This window comes from Thermothielavioides terrestris, chromosome 5 (assembly GCF_000226115.1).
Source record: "Thermothielavioides terrestris NRRL 8126 chromosome 5, complete sequence".
Classification (NCBI taxonomy): Eukaryota; Fungi; Ascomycota; class Sordariomycetes; order Sordariales; family Chaetomiaceae; genus Thermothielavioides; species Thermothielavioides terrestris.
This window is the reverse complement of record NC_016461.1, coordinates 852,912-874,172: the sequence shown is the minus strand read 5'-3', so window position 1 is coordinate 874,172 and position 21,261 is coordinate 852,912. Positions and strand designations below refer to the sequence as shown.

The 21,261-nt window shown below is 59.5% G+C and overlaps 7 protein-coding genes across 7 annotated transcripts; 6 read left to right on the top strand and 1 right to left on the bottom strand.

Annotated features, from left to right (window-relative positions):
• Positions 1 to 416: 416 nt before the first annotated feature.
• On the top strand, positions 417 to 3,779 carry THITE_157422 (uncharacterized protein; the record flags this gene model as incomplete). Its single annotated transcript, XM_003656311.1, has 1 exon — positions 417 to 3,779. One exon carries the CDS (start codon positions 417 to 419, stop codon positions 3,777 to 3,779), a length of 3,363 nt encoding a protein of 1,120 aa, XP_003656359.1.
• Positions 3,780 to 6,300: 2,521 nt separating this feature from the next.
• On the top strand, positions 6,301 to 8,507 carry THITE_2120847 (uncharacterized protein). Its single transcript, XM_003656310.1, has 2 exons — positions 6,301 to 6,799; positions 6,851 to 8,507. Exons 1-2 carry the CDS (start codon positions 6,759 to 6,761, stop codon positions 8,397 to 8,399), a joined length of 1,590 nt encoding a protein of 529 aa, XP_003656358.1. The 5' UTR covers positions 6,301 to 6,758; the 3' UTR covers positions 8,400 to 8,507.
• A 535-nt stretch (positions 8,508 to 9,042) lies between these two features.
• Positions 9,043 to 10,840, top strand: THITE_2120844 (uncharacterized protein). The gene is made up of 3 exons (XM_003656309.1): positions 9,043 to 9,515; positions 9,573 to 9,831; positions 9,890 to 10,840. Exons 1-3 carry the CDS (start codon positions 9,419 to 9,421, stop codon positions 10,716 to 10,718), a joined length of 1,185 nt encoding a protein of 394 aa, XP_003656357.1. The 5' UTR covers positions 9,043 to 9,418; the 3' UTR covers positions 10,719 to 10,840.
• Positions 10,841 to 12,081: 1,241 nt separating this feature from the next.
• Positions 12,082 to 15,016, top strand: THITE_127477 (glycoside hydrolase family 37 protein). Its single transcript, XM_003656308.1, has 3 exons — positions 12,082 to 12,429; positions 12,497 to 13,154; positions 13,229 to 15,016. Exons 1-3 carry the CDS (start codon positions 12,248 to 12,250, stop codon positions 14,474 to 14,476), a joined length of 2,088 nt encoding a protein of 695 aa, XP_003656356.1. The 5' UTR covers positions 12,082 to 12,247; the 3' UTR covers positions 14,477 to 15,016.
• Positions 15,017 to 15,140: 124 nt separating this feature from the next.
• THITE_115243 (histone acetyltransferase GCN5-like protein) lies at positions 15,141 to 16,476 on the bottom strand (the record flags this gene model as incomplete). Its single annotated transcript, XM_003656307.1, has 3 exons — positions 15,141 to 16,190; positions 16,267 to 16,391; positions 16,464 to 16,476. 3 exons carry the CDS (start codon positions 16,474 to 16,476, stop codon positions 15,141 to 15,143), a joined length of 1,188 nt encoding a protein of 395 aa, XP_003656355.1.
• A 194-nt stretch (positions 16,477 to 16,670) lies between these two features.
• THITE_2120840 (uncharacterized protein) lies at positions 16,671 to 17,233 on the top strand. Its single transcript, XM_003656306.1, has 2 exons — positions 16,671 to 17,110; positions 17,171 to 17,233. Exons 1-2 carry the CDS (start codon positions 16,854 to 16,856, stop codon positions 17,214 to 17,216), a joined length of 303 nt encoding a protein of 100 aa, XP_003656354.1. The 5' UTR covers positions 16,671 to 16,853; the 3' UTR covers positions 17,217 to 17,233.
• Positions 17,234 to 18,677, top strand: THITE_2120838 (uncharacterized protein). Its single transcript, XM_003656305.1, has 2 exons — positions 17,234 to 17,534; positions 17,590 to 18,677. Exons 1-2 carry the CDS (start codon positions 17,366 to 17,368, stop codon positions 18,453 to 18,455), a joined length of 1,035 nt encoding a protein of 344 aa, XP_003656353.1. The 5' UTR covers positions 17,234 to 17,365; the 3' UTR covers positions 18,456 to 18,677.
• Positions 18,678 to 21,261: the final 2,584 nt, after the last annotated feature.

Here is a 21,261-nt window from a genome sequence, read left to right as displayed (position 1 = left end):
CCTCAGAGCGCGTTCTCTTCCCTGTGGCCGACACTTTCCAGACTGCCAGGGTACCGAGATACACGACACTCGGTTCGCGAATTCCACCTTCCCCATTGCCCGCGCGCAACCCGCTCGGAACACATCACCAAGAAGGCATACCATGCAGCTTACTGTGTAGCTCTGCTCCCCACCGCGGACGCGCCTTCTTGTCTCAATTTGCACCCCGCCGCCCATCCACATCGGCGTCACTCTAGTTGACCATCGCCTTCGGCTTCCCTCGGTTGCACCTGCTGCAACCATTCGACCATCCTGGTGCCCGTAGTTCCCGTCGCGCGCGACGCGCTCTGGGCAGGCTCGTCATGGACGTCAACAGCCATAACAGAGGCAGCCATGCCGCCAACAAGCCGAAACATATTTCTAGACTTAGAAAAGAAATGCTGCAGCATCGTATGCATCACAACCCCTTCAGCTCACCGCCATCTTCCACCGGCTCCCACGACACGGTCAGCACCACCACCGAGGAACTCTCCCAGAACTTGTCCAACTTCTCCTTCAGCCCCGACGGCGAGGGCACGCGCGTGTTCGGCGAGGACCTCCAGCAGCCGTCCAACAGGCGCGCTGCCCGTTCCGGCCGTTTCGGCTCCAAGCAGATGCACGAGACAATTCTCAACACGTCGGCAATTGCTCGCACTTTCCCCGAATGGAGTGGCCTTGTGGCCAGGGACAACGCGACAGTCACGCAGACCATCGACATGGCTGCCCCATTCAAGCCCGTTTCTGCCTCCCCGGGTGGGAAGGAGAACATGCCCCCGACCCAGGAACGCGCCGAGGAGAATACGTTCGAGATTATGGCCGACGCGAAGAGGAAGCGATCTCGCGCCGACTTGCAAGCTCGCGTTGAGAATGAGTCGGACTGCTCCACCGTCCTCTCTCTGTCGCCTGCCAGGCCCGTGTCGGGCGCCCGCCGCTCTCGCTTCGCCGTCGCCCAGCCGGATGCCACGCCATCCCCGGACGTGCCCAAGCGCTCTCTTCAGGACGTCGCCTCCAAGATCCGTACCGAGAAGAAAACGGCCGAGGGCGGCACAACCCCAAGCCGCCCTTCTGCGCTTCAGCCGAGTCACGAAACGCCAGCGCACAATCCTGCGCCCGACAGCAGCATGGTCACCCCGACCAGCCGCTCCTTCTTCCTGCCCTCCTTCCGACATCTTCCTGACTGGACGTCCGGCACTCTCAAGTTTAGCACTATGAAGAACGGCGTTCCCGTCTTTGTCAGGTCGGGCAAGTCTGGCGTCCGTCTCGACCAGTACGGAAAGGAGCACGCCGACGTCCATGCAGTCGGCATCCCCAAAGAGGACGAGGAAATTTTTGTCTCGATGGATAAGCTCCAGGAGGAAGTCCGCGAACTCCACGATCACGACGCGATGCTTCAGCGTGAAGCAGAGAGGCTGCAGCGCGAAGTCTATCAGCTCCAAGCTGAGCTTAAGAGGCTCAAGAGCCAGAAGCTCTCGGATAGCGCCATTGGTTCAGAATCTGAGGCCTCGTTCAGGCGCAGTGGCGGGCATGACCAGAACCTAGAGCACGAAATCGCCGAGCTTCGGGAACGCCTGGACCAGGCTAGCAGGCAGGTCGGCGTCCATGACATCCACAGCGCCGCTCTCGCCGCCGAGCGCGACGAAGCGTTGCACCAGGCGTCGGTGGCTCGCGAACGGGCCACTAAGCTCCAGGCAGAGCTTGAGGCGACGCAGAAGGACCTCGAATCCTCGCTCAACTTGCTGCGCGAGCGGGAGACCCTGCAGCTCGAGAATGACAAGCTGCGTCGCGAACTCAGCGGGGTACAAAAGGATCTCCGTGCTACCCGCGAGGAGCTTGACTCAGTTCGCAAGCAGTTTGAGGCTGCTCAGGAGGAGAAGCGCCAGCTCGCCCAGGATCATGCCAGCATGGAGCGCAACAACGAGAGCTATTTCAAGGAGAACAAGAAGCTCCAGGCGCAGGTTGCCGCACGGGACCAGCATATTGCCGATCTCAAGAAAGGCATCAGCTCGCGCGACAAGATGCTCGAAAACATCCAGGGCCTGACGACAGACACGGCCGCGCTCGAGTTAAACGCCGAGCTCCAAGCCGAAATCGAGCGGCTGCAAAAACGAGTGGAGCAGCAGAGAGCAGAGTTGCACCAGAAGGATGGCGATATCAGCGCGAAGGAAGGTCGCATCCGCTCGCTCAAGGAGCAGAATCTCGACCTCTCCATAGACAATGAGCGACTGCGGGAGGAGAACCAGCGCCTTCGTACGGAGCACGAGGAAATAAGGAGCCAGTGGGTCGAAGAAAGGCATAAGGTGGTTCGCTTGAACCAGCTCCTCGGCAGGAACACGGTGGCCGAAACGGCAGATGATTGCGTCCGCTTGGACGACGACTTTAAACAGAGGGAGGCAGCTCTTCGACAGAAGCTTGAGCGTCGGGAGGCAGCCGTTAAGAAGGTCAAGCAGCTTTCGAGCAAGATCAGCAAGATCGCAGAGCAGGAGTTCATTGGCAAGACGGTCAAAGTCACCCGCATCGTCGAGCCAACGGGCATGCAGAACGTCACCGAAGAGACGACGGGAAAGAGCAGCGCCGTCAATGTCGACGAGGATCCGACTCGGGAGCTGCACCTAAGCGACGATTCCGAGTTTGCCAGCGTCATGGAGGGTGAGATCGCCAAGCTGAGACAAACCTATGAGGCGCTTCGAAGCCGGGCACTGCAGGGCAACGATATGACGGATAATTCACTGCCTTCGCTCCCTCCAACGCTTCAACGGAGCAAATCTGACAGCGGCGTTCCAGCTGCCAAGGCTACCCAGTCCAAGGCCCAGCTGCCCGGGATCCTGAAAAAGCCGAGTCAGCCTGCATTCGAGGACGACACGGGCCGCTTTAGCGTCAAGTCTGCGCTGAGCATCGTGAGCCATCACTCTGACGATGAAGTTCTCGATACGGTTCACAGTCGCAAGTCGTCGATGAGCACCGCCCAACCGGAGCTTCCCCGGCCACGCTCGCGCATGCGCCGTGATTCCGAGGCCGACCGCGACGCGACAGAGCCGAACATGACCTCTGCTTTCTTCATGCCCGACATAACACTCGAGGGCAACAAGCAAGGCACCGCCAAGGACCTCCCGCAGCAGGCACTCCCGACCCTGAGCAAAGACGCCCGCCGTGTTCTAGACGGCATTTGCCAGCACAACTCCATCAACTGCAACGTCTGTGTGCGCATCGCCACCCACGGCGAGAGGATCGCGGCCAATTCCACCGTCACTTCCACCAAGAAGATCCTGATCACCGAGGAGGACGTTCGGCGCGGCAAGAAGACCGTCTCAGCCGAGAAGCCCATCCCGGTGTCGGACCGCGCTCCGGAGCAGCCAGCCGCCTCCGCACACCAACAACAACACGCCAACTCGGACGAGCCCACCGTCCGCCCGTCCATGCCGCCCGGCGAGGCCCTCGCCGTCCTGATCAAGGAGACCCAAGACGAGATCGACCACCTCCAGATGGAGCTCAAGCGGCTGAACGAAGTCTACTGCGGCCTGGACAAGTCGCAGGGCATGCGCGAGCGCCGGCGCGTCATGGCCGACATCAAGCGCCTGCTGGGCGAGCTCGAGGCCAAGAGCGGCCACCTGTACCGCCTGCACGACGTGCTCGAGGGCCAGAAGCAGGCCGGCCAGCTGATGCAGGACGGCCAGGTCGATGTCACCGTCCTGAGTGGGTTGGTGCGGGCTGAGGTGGCTGGGGAGAGCAGAGCGGTGGCGGAGGAGTGGAATGGGTTTGACTGAGGATCAGGATGAGCGAGATGGGTCAGAATGCTTTTTTTCCGGGGTTCTTGTGGTGTGAGGAGTCAGGCAGCTTCTCCGTGTTGGATGGGAGTCATTGGGGTCTGCATGTTGTGTTGCCAGGGGAGTTGTTTTGCTTTTCATGGCTACTACCTGTCGGCAGTTGAGTTGTTTGTCCGGTCGTGCGGGTCACTCGAGTTGTTTGGAGTACGGTGGGATGGAGGGTTTGCCGAATGGGCTGTGTTGGTCTACATGTTCGGGTTTTCAGACGCCAAACGGGTCGGGTCTCCCTCCATTGCATACACCAGAGGAGTTCGTTCTGTATGGTGTTTAAAAAGGTTCGAGTGATGTAATTTGTCCCATTCCCCCGTTCTTGCGGCTCCGCTCTCCGTTTTCGATGTTCTTGTGGCTTGCTTGCCACTGGGGCGTGGAAGGATTCTACTCGACGTCATCCACGAGCAAAGTTCACAGCGGTGTTTGGCTACAGTGTCACGGCCCGATCAGGCTCCCGGAGCATGATCACGCTGTGCCGGCTTGGCCATTCCTTCCTTCCTTCCTTTTTCCTCCTCCACCCGAGCGTCTTGCCCCTCAGAAAGTGAGTGAGTGCACGGAGCAGGTGAGGAAAAGGGGGGAGGGAGCTGAACGAAAAGGGGGAAGCTCCGCGCCCTGATCGACAGGGCAGTGGGTCCTGGGATGGCAGATCGGCTCGTTATTGGGGTGGCTTACTCATCTTGGACAGTGCTAGGTAGCCATCGTCTGCTCCTTCGCTGGGCTGTCGATTCATTATTCGCTGTTTGTGCGAAGATATGTAACATATGTAGTATATGTACTACTGGTGAAGGGATTTACCCAGTCGCTGACGGAGGATGGATGTCTTCCAGCCGCCAATCGGGGGATCGAACAATTCACACCTAGTGTAGGATACACTATATAGGAACGCCACGGCGAGCGCCGGTGCCAAGAGAGTATGTAGTGAACTACCTTAACTTACTTAGCGTGAGACGCAATCCTTAAACGAATCTGGCTTGTTTCACTACGGCACCGCAGCAGCCAAACAGAGGGTGGGTGGAGGGACTGTGTTGCTCGGCCCGGGCAGTCCCTTGCTGTGTTGCCTGGAGCGGCAACTCAAAAGTGACGACAACCTCAGCCTGAGTTACTGACAGGGGGGAATTCCAAATCTTGCACGGTTGCTCACCCCGAGCCCAGCCCGCCGGGAATTTTCTTCGGTGTCGTGGCCCCGCTGAGACCTGTTGTCGAGCGGGCCATGATATTCACACCTGCATCAACAATACGGTGATCGCGGTGAGTTTGCTTTGAGGCGCGCACTTCGTCCCAAGAGTGGTAGTGTGTGGTGCCGGTCCTCGAGGAGCATGACTGGCAATTTTGGGGACATCGGTATGTATGTACTGTGTAAAGCATGTAAAATCCTTCGTGCCCGCAATCGTCTTGGCGGTCACTGATTAGGGCCGCCCAAGAATCTGGGAAGCGTTGTTCTCGGTGTGCTCAAAAAACTAAGGTTGTCGTCCTTGTCCTTAGTCACAAGGAGGTCGCTTCAGGGAGGGCTGTCTGTCTGTTTCATGACTGGGCTGGCGGCTGAACTTGCTCCGCTTCCTTCAATTTGACCCTGGTGTTCCCGTCAGCCTCCATCGCGGCACCCGCCGCGATCAACCTGGAACTCTGTAGTCGCCCAGCGTATACACACGGTTTTATACCACCCGTCCGTGCTGCACACCAGACACAACTCGATTACGCTGAACGACGGCATGGCCTCGAACGCCGCAGGAGCGCTGTCGTGCGCCGAATGCCAGCGCCGCAAGCAGAAGGTGAATCCCTCGGCCACCCGAGGAGGCCCCCACAATGGTGTTGTTCGCTTGAGAGCATCTGAACTGACAGCCGGCAAAGTGTAATAGAGAATTCCCATGCAACCATTGCTTGAAGCGAGGGGTCTCCCACCTGTGCCGGTTTGTTTCAAAAGCGCCTGCTCCCAAGTCTTCCCCAGAGAAGCGTTCGCCCGATGGATCATCAAGGTCAGCACTATGAGCCTGACACGGTCCGCATCGCTGCTGACCGGCCCCTTCCCCCCCATCCAGGACGTCCAGGAAGCGTAGTTCCGATGGTTCAGATAACCTGGCGTTATCTGATGGGATCCCGGAACTCGATGACAACTCCGTGGGAGTCGATGTGAGCGCGGCCTTGAACGGCCTAGGCTACATGCCTCACCATTACCACTTGGTGTTGGGTCATCATGGCCTTGGTCCGAAGGTAAAAACAAGTGGCGCGCATCACGTTCAGAACCGCGAGTCCTCGCCCACTAACCGTCCTACAGGCAGTGGGGGACCTGCTCGAGGAGACCGCAGGCGAACAGTCTGAGGAGCTAAAGTCGGCTCTGTCCTTGATGCCCGAAAAGCGGTACACTGGTAATTCTCGCTTCATCATCGAGCTTCCACCGCGGATGTTGACTCGAAGTAGACTGTCTCGTTGACAACTGGCTTGGTGGTGCAAATCATCAGTACTATGCCCTGTATCCTCCACAATTCAGGGCCCAGTATGATGGCTGGTGGGCGACTCCACGGAATAGGGTGAGGCCGGAGCTCACGAGCTTGATCCTGCGCGTCTGCGCTTGCTCGCTCCATTTTATCATCGACGACCATGTTAAAGTCAGGCTGGAGGCGGAGCTTGAGACAGACGTCCTGACCCTCTCGGCCCGTCTCCATGCCGCGGCCGAGAAGCTCGGCGAAAGCATTCCGCCTGGGAAAGGCGGGCTAGTCCACGTCCAGCAGCTGTTCCTCACGGCGTGCTGGTGTAAGTCCGCCGAGAAATGGACAGACGCCTGGCATGCTCTGAGCAAGGCCATCCGAGCAGCAAACGAAATAGGTAAATCTTGCTGGCCAGCGCCTGCCCAGGTATCTCACGCCAAGCTAACGTTTTCAAGGCCTGCACCAAGACCAGTTGTCCGAGGGCATGTCGGAGTTCGACCGTGAAATGAGAAGGCGCATGTGGGTGATTCTGTATCTGTGGGATTTGTGAGTGAGTCTGCTGCACGACCGGTGAGAGCCGGAGCTGACTTTCCCAAGTGCGCTGAGTTCCATGCTGTCGCGCCCACTTCTGATCAACCACGCCGACTGCACGGTTGAGATGCCGACACTGACCCTCGAGAACAATCCTCAGCGCCCAAACCAGCCGTCGCCATTCCGCCATATGAATCTCCACTGCCAGCTTTGCATCGACATGGCTGCACAGCTTGGCAGGGCTTCAGATTCGAGCGCGGACAAGGCACAGGTGGCCTGGCGGATGAAGGAGGTGGTTGACAAGTGGCTCGCGAACCTCCCAGCCGAATACGCCTTGGACGCGCCGGATACTCGTTGGGATGATGAGTACGAGTGGGTCACGTTCCAACGACGTTATCTGCACTTGATCGGATACATGGGTTCTTTCAGCCAACTGAGACCCTTTCTCACGCGTAACTCGTCGAAACCGATGTCGAGGCTCGAATTAAGTCTGCGAGCAGCGGGCGTCCAAGCGTGTCTCGGTCTCATGGATGTGTCGTGGACTCTCTTCGAGAATCTGGTCTCGATAGGCGCCAAGTTCCACTATGCCATCTTCTGCATTTTCGACTCGGCAACCGTCATGTGCTCTGCAATTTTGCAGGACGAGGCTCGTAACCTTCCGCAGAGGGAGACGGTCCTCGAGGGTATCCGAAAAGCGTTGAGAATGCTTGCAGAGGCGTCTTCCGAGTCCAAGACGACGACTGCGCTGTATCGCATCCTCAAAGGACTTCTCGTCAAACTGCCGTTGAGTCCCGAGGAGCAAGGAGCGATCAGGATGCCGAAGCGCTCAAAGGACGGGAGTATTACTCCGCTGAGCGAAGATAGCCCAGCCACAGCATTCTCCATGAATCCCTTGGCGAGCCGAGCCCTCTCTGAAACGAGTCACGCTCCGCGGTCTGAGCAGCACAGATCTGTCAGTGCGGATTCCGAGCGCGTTTCGACCTTGGATTCGTCCAACCTACCGCCACGCAGCGACACCTCCATGTCTTCGCCGGATCACTCTCGATCCATAAATGCGCAAGCGTCAGCGGGAGCTCAACCGTGGCAGGGGTCCATCCTTCAACCATCGACAGTCGGGACAGTGGGGGATTGTCTTCCATCCACCAACCCACTGGCGCCGATAGTTCCTATCCGTCCGCAGAACATTGGGACCGCGGAGAGCTTCGTGCCGGCAGTAAGCGCTATATCCACGGCCGGGATTATGACGTCGGAAAGCTTTGAGCCCGCTCCCGGATTCGGGCAGATGGCTGGCCTGGGACCCGTTCACGCGATTCCCTTGAGCCAGGCGGATTGGCAACCAGCTCATGTGCCAATAAACGGTTTGGGGAGCGGCATGCTCATGCACCAGAGTGCTAATCTCGAGGCGTTCGGCAACAACGCGCCCTCGATACTCGAGAACTGGGATTGGCAAGGGCTCGGGCTTGGCCACCCCATGTCGTGGGGCGAGTCATATACCGATGTGAACGATCCAGGCCGGACCCGAGATCATCACGCCGGGATCTTTGGGGTTTTCACAGGCCCGGGGATGTCGAACAATGGCAGAGAAAGCTTGGACGCCGATGATCGAAATCGATGAGGTCGGGGTTGCGTTCAGTATCCGGGGTCTTTGAAACACTTGGTAGACCGAAGTTGCCGCTTGTCCCAATCGAAGTGTGATGGCTCGGTCATCTCTCACAATGTTGCTTCATCGTTTCAGTTTCATGCTGTTCATGGCACGGCCTATCGTAATCTTTCAGTGTCCGGCGTCCCGCAGAGGGCCATCCGAGAAGTTCGAGGAAGGACAGGAACCGGCCTAGGACCTGCGGACAGTTGTGCTCCTCGAAGGGGGAACCAGAGCGCCAGGCTGGCCAGTTGCGTTCTTAATACTTGACACAATCTTAGGCCCCGAAACCCATCGGACCCTGGGTGGTTGGCGGCCGGTTGGGTTCTGCAGTGCATGGAACATTGCTGCGCAGGCTGGAGGGGCGGCACTCCCGTCCCGCACAGACAATCCCAACAGCCGAATACAAAACATATCACAACGAAGGGCAGCCGTCTCGCCGATATGTTGTTCCGCGGGATGGAAATGGGTTGTTGAATGACGATTACCTGCAGCAGGTGAGGGTGGTTTGAGCGTGCAATACCTACTCGCAGCGAGTGGGTCCCTCGGCCTCGTGGCCGCTGCCTTCCAAACACCGCAGAGGTGGACCGCACCTGCGGACAGCACGCTCGGCTCCCAGCTTCCAATTCGGGGCAGATGTGGATTGTGGACACAAATTGAAGTGTGGCTTCCAAGTTTGTTGCCGGTTCTGATTGTTACTACGGCAAGAACCACGCTGCCCTTCCTTCCGCTTCCGCCTTGCGGTACCGCTCCGATCCGGTCCGGTAATCGTCGGCAAGCTGCGTCACGCCGAGGCCGAATAGGGAACCGAGCAGCACACGGGGATGCAACTCCGGCGAACAGTCATATCGGCGGCGGTGGGGCGGAGGAGCATTTTGGCTTGCGCTCCACCCCGCGTTTTACTCGTTCGTGAAGAGCGCAACAGCCCTTTGTCAAGACTGCTTCCTCCAAACACGGTGGCTCCCTTTGGAACATCGACAGTACGGGCTTCCAAGATGTCTTTGAGCAACGAAGACAGCGCCTCGAAAATGGCCGCTCCAAGGCACAATGCCTGGATCGGGAGTGACGGGGCAGGCGGTTGCGATCTCAGGAGTCAGTGATGTCGGCCCCATCCCCAAACGAGTACGGCTCTCGACTGACACCGGGCAGGCGACACTATGACCACTCCGACGGCCTCCATGCTCGCTGCGATCCAGTCTTGCACCCTGCTGGATGATGTCTTCAACGAAGACCCTACGACGATGGACCTGGAGAGCCACTGTGCCGCCCTGACTGGCAAAGAGGCTGGCCTGTTCGTCCTGTCCGGCACCATGGGCAACCAGCTGGCGCTGCGGTCCTTGCTCACACAACCACCGCACGGTGTGTTGTGTGACTACCGTTCGCATATTGTGAAATATGAAGCCGGCGGGTGAGCCAACCAGCTATCGCCTCGGGCTCTTCACCGAGCCGTGCTGACTTCTGTCCAGAGTCGCAACTCTGACGGGCGCTCTGGTCAAGACAGTCGTCCCAAAGAACGGGGTCTACCTCACTTTGGAAGACATCAAGGCCAACGTGTATCTGGACGATGACGTACACACATGCCCAACGCGGGTCATCAGCCTCGAGAACACGCTCAACGGCATGATAATGCCCCTCCAGGAGGTCCGACGCATCTCGGCCTTTGCTCGGCAGCACGGCCTCAAGATGCACTGCGACGGGGCTCGGCTCTGGGAGGTCGCGGCGTCGGGCGCAGGCAGCCTCGTCGACTTCGCCTCCTGCTTCGACACGGTGAGCCTCTGTTTCTCCAAGGGCCTCGGCGCCCCGATCGGCAGCATCCTTGTTGGCAGCAAGGACGTGATCAAGCACGCACGCTGGGTGAGGAAGTCCATTGGCGGCGGCCTGCGCCAGTCAGGCGTCGTCACGGCCGCGGCGCGCGTTGCGGTCGACGAGACGTTCGGGAAGGGGCCTAACGGGGAGGGCGGTCTGCTACGCAACACGCATGTTCTCGCACAGGAAGTGTCCAAGATGTGGACCGACCTGGGCGGCAAGCTCGTCCACCCAGTGCACACCAACATGGTTTGGCTTGATCTGGACGACGCGAACTGCACAGGCGCAAGGTTTGAGGCGCTAGGGAGGGAGGCCGGGTTGAAACTCCTCGGCGGCAGACTGGTCATACACTACCAGATCTACCAGAACCGTGACTTTGTCATCCCAAGGCTGGCGAACATCTTCAAGGCCGTGCTTGGTGGCAGAGGTCAGAGTGGTGGGAGCCATGCGAGCCAAGACGGCGAAACCTCGATGTACCGGTCACAATGAATCGAAGAGCCCGCGAGCGGCTTCACACGCGCTGCACTGATGCCCAGTGCTTATGCATCTTGCCGAAAAGACAGCCGATATCAGCCTAGTTCAGTCTGGTCAAATAACCTCGCATCCTGTGCCGGGCCCGCGAGTCCGGTGGACGCACTGCGTCAATATGCCATTTCCTCGCTCAGCCTCGGTGCCACCCCGGCAGCCCATTCCATGAGCGGATAAAAAAGGGCCGACAATGCGGGCCGAGAGTCCAACTATTCCAAGGCTGACTGTTGAGCGGCGGACCCGGGCTGCTGCGCGGGGGACGCCGGATATCGCCGAGAGTGGAGTTAGTGAGCGGGAGAAAGGTTAACCGGACTGCCGACCAAGGCACCTAGGCACACCTAAACAAGGCAAGGAGCCACCGCTCCTGATATCGTCAAGCACCACCGGCTAGTACCTAGATCTCTCTGCATGTTTGCGGCTCCCAAGCACGTGTAATGTAAGGTAGGGAGCTGGTAGGGCGAGAGAGTCAGCCGAGTCGAAGCTTGCGCCCAGGTTCCGACCACTCCCCCGGACTCCCCGGAGTATCCGCAGTGGACTGGCCCGGCCAGCGCTAACTCACTGCCCCGCACTTCTTATGTAAGTAACTTCCATATTACTTACCCCTGTCTCCTCGGCAGTAGCATGGCCTGACGTCACTCCGAATCCGGGGAATCTTGGACGAATGACAGGCGCTGGTTTTGGCAGTTCAATTCCTTCGGGGCTTTTCCCGGTGGGATTGGACTTGCAGCTGGGGTTGCGTGCGGGGGAATGCAGCCCCAACAACAATCGATTTTTTTTTCGATGCTCGTCCCCGGAAGGGCGCCAATGGATGACCAGATGGATGCAACCATCCGGGCGGGCGTGCCAGAGACTAACACATAGCTACACGGACAGAGTAAGGTAAGGAAGGAGAAACGGGCGCAACCGTTTTCGCTCGGAGAGAGGTTGCAATTGGAGCATGGACGATGTCTGAGATGAGATGAAGGCGAATCCAATTGAGGCGTGGCTGCTTCTCCGCCGAACACGTCCAAACATCCTGCCAAGTTGGGCGCGAGCGGCGACGATCCTGGTCTCGGCCCTGGTTGGGGAAACCCACGCTTGGGTCTGGGGTGTCCCTTCCCCTTCCCGGGCCGATTCCAGGCACGACCCCGGGCGTACACATGCGCATTCTATCCAGGTTCGAACCGCAGGCATCCAGAGCTGCAGTTTGCCTGCAAGCAGGGTTCCAGGTTGCATGCACCATGAGAGTTCGCGGGTGGGAGCTCGCTAAAGCTTCACCTCCTGCCTAAAACGCGATCGATGAGCAGCTAAGACGGAAGACATTCTGCCCGGCCCCCAGGCTGCCCAGGCCCCGTGATTCCGGCGGCTTCCTTTATTTATTTGGGCGGGATGGGACATCCCCGTTCTCCCTCCGGCTTGCTCGAACCTTCCTGCCATCCCGCCTCTCAATTTGCTGCGGTCATACCCGGAAGTTGCACAACACGTGCTGCTGAGGCGGTGAGGACTTCACCATGGCACCGCGAAGCTTCGTAGCGGCGGCAGCACTCGCCGGCCTGATCTCGAGCGCTTCGGCGCTGTACATCAATGGCTCCGTCACGGCGCCGTGCGACTCGCCGCTGTACTGCCACGGCGAAATCCTGAAAGCGATTGAGCTTGCTCATCCCTTCACGGACTCTAAGACATTCGTTGACATGTAAGTCTCGGAATACGAGAGATCAACGGTGTGAGACGAGCGTGTTGACTGAGAACCCCCACCCTAGGCCCACGATTCGGCCATTGGACGAGGTGATTGCAGCGTTCAACCGGCTGAGCCAACCGTTGTCCAATAACTCGGAGCTCAATGCCTTCCTGGCCGCCAACTTTGCGCCGGCCGGCGGCGAGCTCGAGGCAGTGCCCAGGGACCAGCTGCATACCGAACCCAGCTTCCTCAACAAACTCGACGATACCGTGATTAAGGAGTTCGTCGCCAAGGTCATCGACATCTGGCCCGACCTGACCAGGCGGTATGGCGGCCCCGGCAATTGCACGGCCTGTGCCAACAGCTTCATCCCCGTGAACCGGACCTTTGTGGTGGCGGGCGGCCGGTTTCGCGAACCCTATTACTGGGACTCGTACTGGATCCTCGAAGGCCTCCTCCGCACGGGCGGTGCCTTCACCGAGATCTCCAAGAACATCATCGAGAACTTCCTCGATTTCGTGGAGACCATCGGCTTCATTCCCAATGGGGCGAGAATCTACTACTTGGATAGGTCTCAGCCGCCGCTCCTGGCACGCATGGTAAGGAGCTACGTCGACTATACCAACGACACCAGCATTCTCGACCGAGCTCTGCCGCTCTTGATCAAAGAGCACGAGTTCTGGTCCACGAACCGGAGCGTCTCCATCAAGGCCCCCAATGGGAAGACGTACACTCTGAACAGGTGCGCACACTTACGATGCCATGACTACGCCCCGTCGCCGAGCCAGGCTGATGAGTTCTTTTCTGTCTGCACAGGTACTACGTCAACAACAACCAGCCGCGCCCGGAATCGTTCCGGGAGGACTACATTACCGCCAACAATGGCTCTTATTACGCCGCGTCTGGGATAATATACCCGGTCAATACCCCGCTCAACGACACTGAGAAGGCGGAGCTCTACGCCAACCTGGCCAGCGGCGCCGAGACCGGGTGGGATTACAGCACGCGGTGGCTCAAGAACCCCAACGACGCCGCCAAGGACATCTACTTCCCGCTGCGCTCCCTGAACGTGCGCGGGACGGTCCCGGTCGACCTCAACTCGATCCTGTACGAGAACGAAGTCATCATCAGCCAGTATCTCAAGCGGGCAGGCAACAACTCGGAAGCCGAGCGGTGGGCTTACGCGGCCAGCCAGCGCAGCGAGGCCATGTTCGAGCTGATGTGGAACGCCACCCACTGGTCCTACTTCGACTACAACCTCACCAGCAACTCGCAGCGCATCTTCGTGCCCGTCGACGACGACGCCACCGCCGCCGAGCGCGCCGGCGCCCCCCGCGGCCAGCAGGTCCTCTTCAACATCGGCCAGTTCTACCCCTTCTGGACGGGCGCGGCCCCGGCGCAGCTCAAGAACAACCCGCTCGCGGTCCAGCAGGCCTACGCCCGCGTGGCGCGCATGCTCGACGAGAATGCCGGCGGCATCCCCGCGACCAACTTCGTGACGGGCCAGCAGTGGGACCAGCCGAACGTCTGGCCGCCGCTGCAGCACGTGCTCATGGAGGGCCTGCTCAACACGCCGCCCACCTTCGGCGACGCCGACCCGGCCTACCAGTCGGTGCGCGCCCTCGCGCTGCGCCTCGCCCAGCGCTACCTCGACTCGACCTTCTGCACGTGGTACGCCACGGGCGGGTCGACGAGCCAGACGCCGCAGCTGCAGGGCGTGGCGCCGGGGGCCGAGGGCATCATGTTCGAGAAGTACGCTGACAACTCGACCAACGTGGCCGGCAGCGGCGGCGAGTACGAGGTCGTCGAGGGCTTCGGCTGGTCCAACGGCGTGCTGATCTGGGCCGCCGACGTGTTCGGCGCGCAGCTGAAGCGGCCCGACTGCGGCAACATCACGGCCGCGCACACGTCGGGCAGTGGCGCGCAGAAGAGGAGCGGCGGCTCGCTCGCCCGGCGGGCGGTCGAGCTCGACCCGTGGGATGCCGCGTGGACCAAGATGTTCGGTAGGAGCGCGCTCAAGAAGAGGGAGGACGTGAGGAAGCGGTGGTTGTTGGCTGCTTGATGATGGGCAGAAATATGGGGAAAGGATCCGGTTGACGACGGAGAGCTTAATAATTAAGCGCTTGGCCTTAGTCTTTAGCTAATGCTTTGTTTGCTAGTCAGGGAGTTCATGATGCGCAGAGAACTGAAGGGAGGCATCCCCCCGCCCTACCGGTGCTCTGTGCTAGCTTCCTGGACGTAATGATACCTAATGAACCGCATGACAGCAATGATACTACCTAATGAGTCGCATGACACATGGGGAACGTCGTATGCGCGGAAGTATTGATAGACGACTTGTGGAGGCCAGATGAGGGTAAGCAATAGTTATGCGAACGCACGCTCAACCCCAGAGCAGGATGTGTCATAAAGCAGGATTCATCAGAACAGAAAAGCAAAGAGCCGCCCACCGTTAACCGTCAAGTCCCAATCCCAGCCATCTCTCATGATCCCCGTCCAACGCCAAGAAGTAAAAAAAGTCCATCAGGAACAAGCCGCCGACCGAACGCCAGTATAATATATGCAAGCAAACAGCCACCCCGTTTTTTGCGCTTGCTTGCTCAACCGTCCGCAGCAGTGCTCCTCAAGCCCGCCGCCACGCCGACCCGCCTGCTGGTCCGGCCGGGGGGCCTACCCCGTCGCCGCCTCGCCACATATCCACCGTTGTTCGCATGATGCAATTCCCTCTAAGAATTCTCGAGATGCGACCACTCGGGTATGGCGCGGATCTGCTGCCACATGAACTTCTCGAGCTTGTTGGCCGACTTGGCGTACGGCGTGTTCTCGTTGTTGTACTTGCGGCAGTTGTCGAAGATGAGCTTGGCGTCGCGGATGAAGTCCTCGGGCGTGGTGTACTGGTCGGCCTCGAGCTTGCTCTCCATGGTGGACAGGTCCATCGGCTCCTTGATCACGTCGTAGTAGTCGAGCACCTCGTCCTTGTTGACCGGTACCAGGAAGGGCCAGCTGGACGGGTGGTTCTGCAGGTCGTTGAGCAGGTGCAGCAGCTGGTTGTAGTTGGGTCCGTGCCGCGGCTGGCGCGCGAGCTCGTCCATGTCCGGCGACCAGCCCGAGGCGCGGATCGCCTCGATGGACAGCGGGTCGATCGGCGTCACGCCGTTCTTCCACTGCTTCGGTGGCTGATGGACAATGTGCGACTTGGAGAAGGCCCGGATCTTGGCCTGGACGCACTCTTTCTGCTTGAGCAACATCCGGCCCATCTCCAGGTAGCGGATGCGCGGCAGCATGGTGCACTGCATGATCGTGCCGCCTTCGTAGTCTTTGATATACCCCATCCAGACGGACTTGTCGAGGGTTATCTCCTTCGTGAACCCTTGCTTCTTGAAGTAGCCGATCGCATAGTTATCGGCATAGGTGAGGAAGTGCATCACGTCCGACGTCGCCTTGACGTAGTCTTTCAGGTGGGACATAAGGTGGGCGCCATAGCCCTTGACCTGCTGGTCGGACGAAATGGCGCAGAAGACGATCTCGGCGAATTTGCGCCCTTTGAAGGGCCGGAATGTGATGCCGCCTACGACCTCAAGCGGCTTCTTCACGATCGCGATAGACAGGTGGGTGCGGTCGTAGACGAGCCGGGCGATGTAGTCCTTGGGCATCTTGGGGAGCTGTTTCTGAAATATGCATTTGAGGCCCGTCAGGATGATGGTGCTTTCGCGCTCGCCGTCGTTGTTGACCACTCGGAATTCGATCTCGCCATTGCGCTCCTCGATAACGGCGGGCTAGACGTCGATCTTTGTGAGCCAGCGTGCTCCTCCTCGCAAACGTGTGGCGGCAGGACGCAGCTGCTGAGCTCACCTTTTCAGGATACGGAATCGCTGGGATCTTTGCGGGCGGCTTCTCGGGCTCGGCCGAGTCGTCGTGTTTGACGCGCTTGGATGCGACGGGCGACGCCGGCTCATCGGATGCCTTGCGCTTCCCGTCTGCGCCGGTTTGCGTCAGTAACGTTCGACCCAAGAAGAAAGGCGGAGCGGTGCGCAAGCGGGCAAACTTACTCTCGTCCTTCATTCTGACGCGATAGACGTGTCTATGGGACAGTAAACCCTCACGCGGCGCCACCGGTTGGGACGTCTTGTTGAGGCGACGGAGGGAGGTTGATAGTGGAGATGCGGACAGAAGTGGGTCCAGCCAGCTGCGTGGCAAGGGTAATGTACCAGGTAGTGTACGGAATCGTTATCCGAACTCTCAGTGGTCCCTGACCCCCTGCAGTGAGCGAGCTTCAGGTTGGCCAGGCAAGCAACCGAAAGCTGTCCAATTGAGCACAACCCGCTATGGAACTTCAACACTGAAGACAATCATCACCCATTGATTCTTTACAGCTTTCGGTCTGCTTTTGCCACTGTCGTCCGCATCGACGCCAATCCGAACTGTACAATCGCCGGCACATGGATTCGTCACTGCATGAGGTCTGGCAGGCGGCAGCTGGCTCGCCCTTCGTCCCCACCGTCGGAAAGGGCAGCCAATTCCTGGTCGCCTTCGTGCTGCTGCTCATCGGCTTCTCTCTCAGCGGCGCATTCGCGCTCAGTATGCCATACCTATGCCATTCCAACGTTATCCAGCTCGTCTTGCTAACGATGCGATTCCCAGATCGATCCCTTGTGAACCTGCCCATCCTCGCCGTACCGGCATCGCTGGCTCTTGCGTATGTCGATTGCCCCTCCGCCAGCCGCTCGATCACGGAGTCTCGCTAACGAAGTCGCAGGGTTGGGGTGGTTTACATGTTCTGTGCGGTCGGAGTCTACGTCTAAAGATACCCCAAGCGTCTCGCCGCCTGTACCATAGAATTCGTTGAAAGCAAGTCTTTCCTGCGCAGTTTGCGCCGTTCCCAGCAGAGCTTGCTCTTGAGACATCGATCTCCTTCTCCCGCGGGTCTTCTCTGTCAACCGGCTGCATTACAATGGAAACCCAAGGGTCTGCGCCCGCGCCTCCCCTTTTCCGCGCTGTTGCCAGCTCTACCAGACCGCTGTACCAGCTCCTCAAGGCGATCAACTTCACGAACAAAGTGCATGTCGACATCACAGAGAACGGCCTGAGATTTGCGGCCGACCATGCCCGGGTCATGCAAGGTAAGTAAAACGGACCACAGTCTCTGGGCGACTCCGTGGGTATTGACATCATCAGGGGTCGCGCACTGGAGCAAGGGCCTCTTCACCACCTACACTGTCAACCTCCCAGCTGGCCCGGCCCCGGCTTCGGCCTCGGCCGACGACGCCGAAGAAGACGACGAGCCGCTTCCGCCAACCTTCCAGATCTCCCTCCCCGCCCTCCTCGAAACTCTGCAAATATTCGGCGCCGCGGACGCCGCCGCCCGCCAGGCCAAAGCCGACGTCGACCCCTACCGCAGCAACCTGCGCAACTACCGCTCGGACGCCTTCTCCAACCAGACCCTCGGCATGTCGGGCACCTGCTCGCTCTCGTACGCCCGGGAGGGCGAGCCCTTCAGCATCGTGCTCGACGAGGCCGGCGTCAGCACGACGTGCAACCTGACGACGTACGTGCCCGAGGCGCCCGACGACATCCCCTTCGACATCGAGGACCTGTCGTTCAAGATCATCACCTCGGCCCGCTGGCTGCTGGACGCGCTCGCCGAGCTGGCGCCCGCCGCCCCGGACAAGCTCACCATCGCCGCGTCCCGGCGCGAGCCGTACCTCCGCCTGACCACCGCCGGCGGCCCGCTCGGGTCCAGCAGCGTCGACTTCGCCAAGGGCAGGGATCTGCTCGAGACCTTCTCCGTGCGCCAGCGCTGGGTGCAGACCTTCAAGTTCGACATCATCAAGTCGGCCAGCGAGGCCATGCGCATTGCGAGCAAGGTCAGCTTGCGCGGCGACGGGCAGGGCGTGCTGAGCATGCAGTTCATGGTCGAGGTGGAAGGGTCAGGGCCGAGCTTCTTGGACTTTCGCTTTGTGCCGTATGCGGTGTGCGAGGATGACGACGGGGAGGATGAGGATGAGGAGGGGGAGGACGGGGGAGGGCAGACGGAGGAGTAGGTTTGGTTGGGCTGGTCTACTGAATGCGTTGACGATTTTGCATTTAGTCGCAGATCTGCAACACGGTAGCTCCAATTATTTCCTTCCATCTGAGCGATGGCGTTGCTGCGGGTGAGGCTGGTCGTTTGTGGTGAAGGCAGTCTTGGCTGTCGTGTTATTACCTCAACGCGTCGTCGTCCTGGAACCTTGCTTGGAGGAGAGGAAGGATGGCTGATGCGGCTGGCGTCTAAGCTCGCGGCTGAAGGGATCGAGATTTATGATCCATTAATCTGGAGTACATGCGTTTCGTTCCTGGGTTCATCTGGCGCTTCAGTTGCGTGTCCCTGTGTCAGACAACAGTGCCCCACCGAGTCCAATTCCTCTGGGCTCTGAGTCTCTGCTTGCCCTCTAGGCCTGAGTGAATGGAGAATCAGATACCGATGCTGAAGAGCATCGGGTTTACACTCAGACCTTCTTCCAATCGACGAACGTTGGAGCACGGAGCTCCCCGGCCCTCCGATACCCTACTTCCCTGCTCCCGGCGTGTTCGAAGCCATGGCATCGTCCACCGGCTTTGGAATCATCTAAGGCCCCGCCCAGAGCGGAGAAGAGATGAATTCCCCAGTCCTCAACCTCCCCCTGGTGGATGGCCTGAAGGGCAAGGAGGCAGGGAGGCGAAACCGCGTCCGACTTCTTCGAAAGGGAGTGGTCGCCGCGACTCCCAGCCCACCCAGTTTGCGACGTTGAAGAATGCGTGACCGTCTCCTTGAGAGACATTTCCCATGAGATTCGACTACGAGCGTCACAGGAGCGTAAAGCTAACGCTCTCCGCCGCGGCATCTAGAAGGATGGAGGAGGGGAAAAGAAGCCAACGAGTTGGTTCAGCAGCAGACGCCACCCAAGCCAGAGCCGACGCAAGGGGGGAAGCCGGGATGGTTGGAGCGAAACACATTTGGCGAGCAAGAACTTTGGCATGCTCTTCGGCCATAGGTGCGTTTCGGGGAGATAAGGAATGGACTAATTGAAGACGAATGAGTGAGGCTAGTTGGATTCTCCTTAGGCCAGGCGACAACTATCCACTTGTCTCTTTTGTTTCTATTAACGTCTCTGGTTATGCTTCTCTTCCCCCCTGTTGTGCTCGTCGTCTCCCTTCTGATCTTAACCAGCCATGTTTACTGTTCAATAGCATTCCACGACGGCAGGAGCAATTGGCATGAAGGAAGAGCTCTTTCCCCCCTCTCCGCCCGGCTGACCCGAAGTCGGTGGCGCCGGGTCTCGGCATTCCACTGGTTCCCTGGTTCCCTCGAGAAGGATCAAGTTACCCGCCTATAAGCTCATGCGGATGGACGGGCCAAGCCGTGATGGTGGTCAGCCGGGACCAACCATTCGATGCCACTTTTATGTCATCTTTTCATGAGAAAAAGGAAAGTGGCAGAAACCGTTCAGCTCCGGACCCCGGGGAAGCAGCAGGCTGAAGGGAGCTTGGACTGGGTGAGCTAAGCCGGAGGGAGGGCTGGCGATGGCGGCGGCGATCTGTCTCACATTTCGCACTTCTCCAAGCAGAAGGAGGCTCTGCCACATTCCCGGTGCTCCGGGTGTGCTGTTGGAGTCTGGAAGTTTGAGAAAGGTGCTGTGCTTCTCGCCTGCTCGCGCGTAGGGGGCAGTCTTGGAATCAGCTCACGATCGGGCTCTGAGTATGCCCACTTCTTGCCCACTTACAACTTGCCTGCTCTGGCATGCAAAGTTTTCGGGAATGGATCGTCTCCCTGCTTATATCGTCGACGACATCCCTCTAATCCGTAGACCATCCTGGACTTGTTAGCTAGCCCTTGCCTTTGGTCTCGCTCACCCAGGCCGCTTCACGGCATAGTCAACTCTCGAACCCCTTTATCCCTCCCGTCCAAGAGGCCTGCTGTTACTCAAGCAACCATACAACATGGCATCAAACGAATACCGCCCGATCAAACAAGGCGAGCAAAACGCACACAAGAACGCTCGGACATGCCTGCGTCTCGGTCTGATCAAGTCCTCCCTCGAATCCCTGTCCCACTGGTGGCGCGCCGAGCACGAGGACCCGACGGCCTCGCAGCCAGTCGAGAAGAAGTACATGCACAGGCCGACGCATGCGGGGTCATCCTTCCTCAGGACGACGACGACGAGGGGCATGCAGGAAGCGAACGAGATCCTTTGACCACACCAGCGCCAGTTGTGTGCCCAGTCAGTCGCTTGCGGCCGCCGAGGTCGTCCGGCGGTGGGCATCACGGCCCCACGACGACGAGAACACCAGCAACAGCCACAGCCGCCATCGCGAGGGATTCAAGGCGTATGCCGGAGTTCCACCGGGTTCCGAGGCGTGCTGGCGCGAGAGCCAAATACGGCGGATGAAACGAAGGTCAGCCACCAGCCACGGAATCGCGACAAGGAGGACGGAGGATGGGCCCGCCGTGGCGGCCGGGCTGGGTTATAAACAGCATTGTTACCGAGTGCTTGGGAACGGGAACGAACGGGAACGGGCTCAGGCGCTTCTTTGAGGCTTCCATTGCAATGGTTGGTTTCACCGCGCGCGGATGAGGCATCCCGCCGCGGCGGCACGGTGGTACGGGAGAGCATGGTAGGCCGGGGGGCCCGTCAGCCGCGACGGCCGGCCCACGGGGCACGGGACCAAGCCTGCCTCGTCCACTTCCCCTTCTATACATAGCAGCCGGCGGCCGGACGGTGCCGAGCGATGCCAGCGAGGGCTACGCCGGAAGGTGCCCGGGCGGATCCCTGATTGTGGACATTCACGTGTCTGTGAGGGGGAAAGAATATGCGAACCGATAGGATGCTG

What these genes read in the sequence shown, in the direction of transcription:
- THITE_127477 (XM_003656308.1), top strand. Translation starts at nt 12,248, where the DNA reads ATGGCACCGCGAAGCTTCGTAGCGGCGGCAGCACTCGCCGGCCTGATC. An exon ending in TCTAAGACATTCGTTGACAT is followed by an intron (nt 12,430 to 12,496) that starts GTAAGTCTCGGA and finishes CCCCCACCCTAG; the next exon opens with GCCCACGATTCGGCCATTGG. An exon ending in GGAAGACGTACACTCTGAAC is followed by an intron (nt 13,155 to 13,228) that starts AGGTGCGCACAC and finishes TTCTGTCTGCAC; the next exon opens with AGGTACTACGTCAACAACAA.
- THITE_2120844 (XM_003656309.1), top strand. Translation starts at nt 9,419, where the DNA reads ATGTCTTTGAGCAACGAAGACAGCGCCTCGAAAATGGCCGCTCCAAGG. An exon ending in AGGCGGTTGCGATCTCAGGA is followed by an intron (nt 9,516 to 9,572) that starts GTCAGTGATGTC and finishes GACACCGGGCAG; the next exon opens with GCGACACTATGACCACTCCG. An exon ending in GTGAAATATGAAGCCGGCGG is followed by an intron (nt 9,832 to 9,889) that starts GTGAGCCAACCA and finishes ACTTCTGTCCAG; the next exon opens with AGTCGCAACTCTGACGGGCG.
- THITE_2120840 (XM_003656306.1), top strand. Translation starts at nt 16,854, where the DNA reads ATGGATTCGTCACTGCATGAGGTCTGGCAGGCGGCAGCTGGCTCGCCC. An exon ending in CCGGCATCGCTGGCTCTTGC is followed by an intron (nt 17,111 to 17,170) that starts GTATGTCGATTG and finishes ACGAAGTCGCAG; the next exon opens with GGTTGGGGTGGTTTACATGT.
- THITE_2120838 (XM_003656305.1), top strand. Translation starts at nt 17,366, where the DNA reads ATGGAAACCCAAGGGTCTGCGCCCGCGCCTCCCCTTTTCCGCGCTGTT. An exon ending in CCATGCCCGGGTCATGCAAG is followed by an intron (nt 17,535 to 17,589) that starts GTAAGTAAAACG and finishes TGACATCATCAG; the next exon opens with GGGTCGCGCACTGGAGCAAG.
- THITE_2120847 (XM_003656310.1), top strand. Translation starts at nt 6,759, where the DNA reads ATGAGAAGGCGCATGTGGGTGATTCTGTATCTGTGGGATTT. An exon ending in ATTCTGTATCTGTGGGATTT is followed by an intron (nt 6,800 to 6,850) that starts GTGAGTGAGTCT and finishes GACTTTCCCAAG; the next exon opens with TGCGCTGAGTTCCATGCTGT.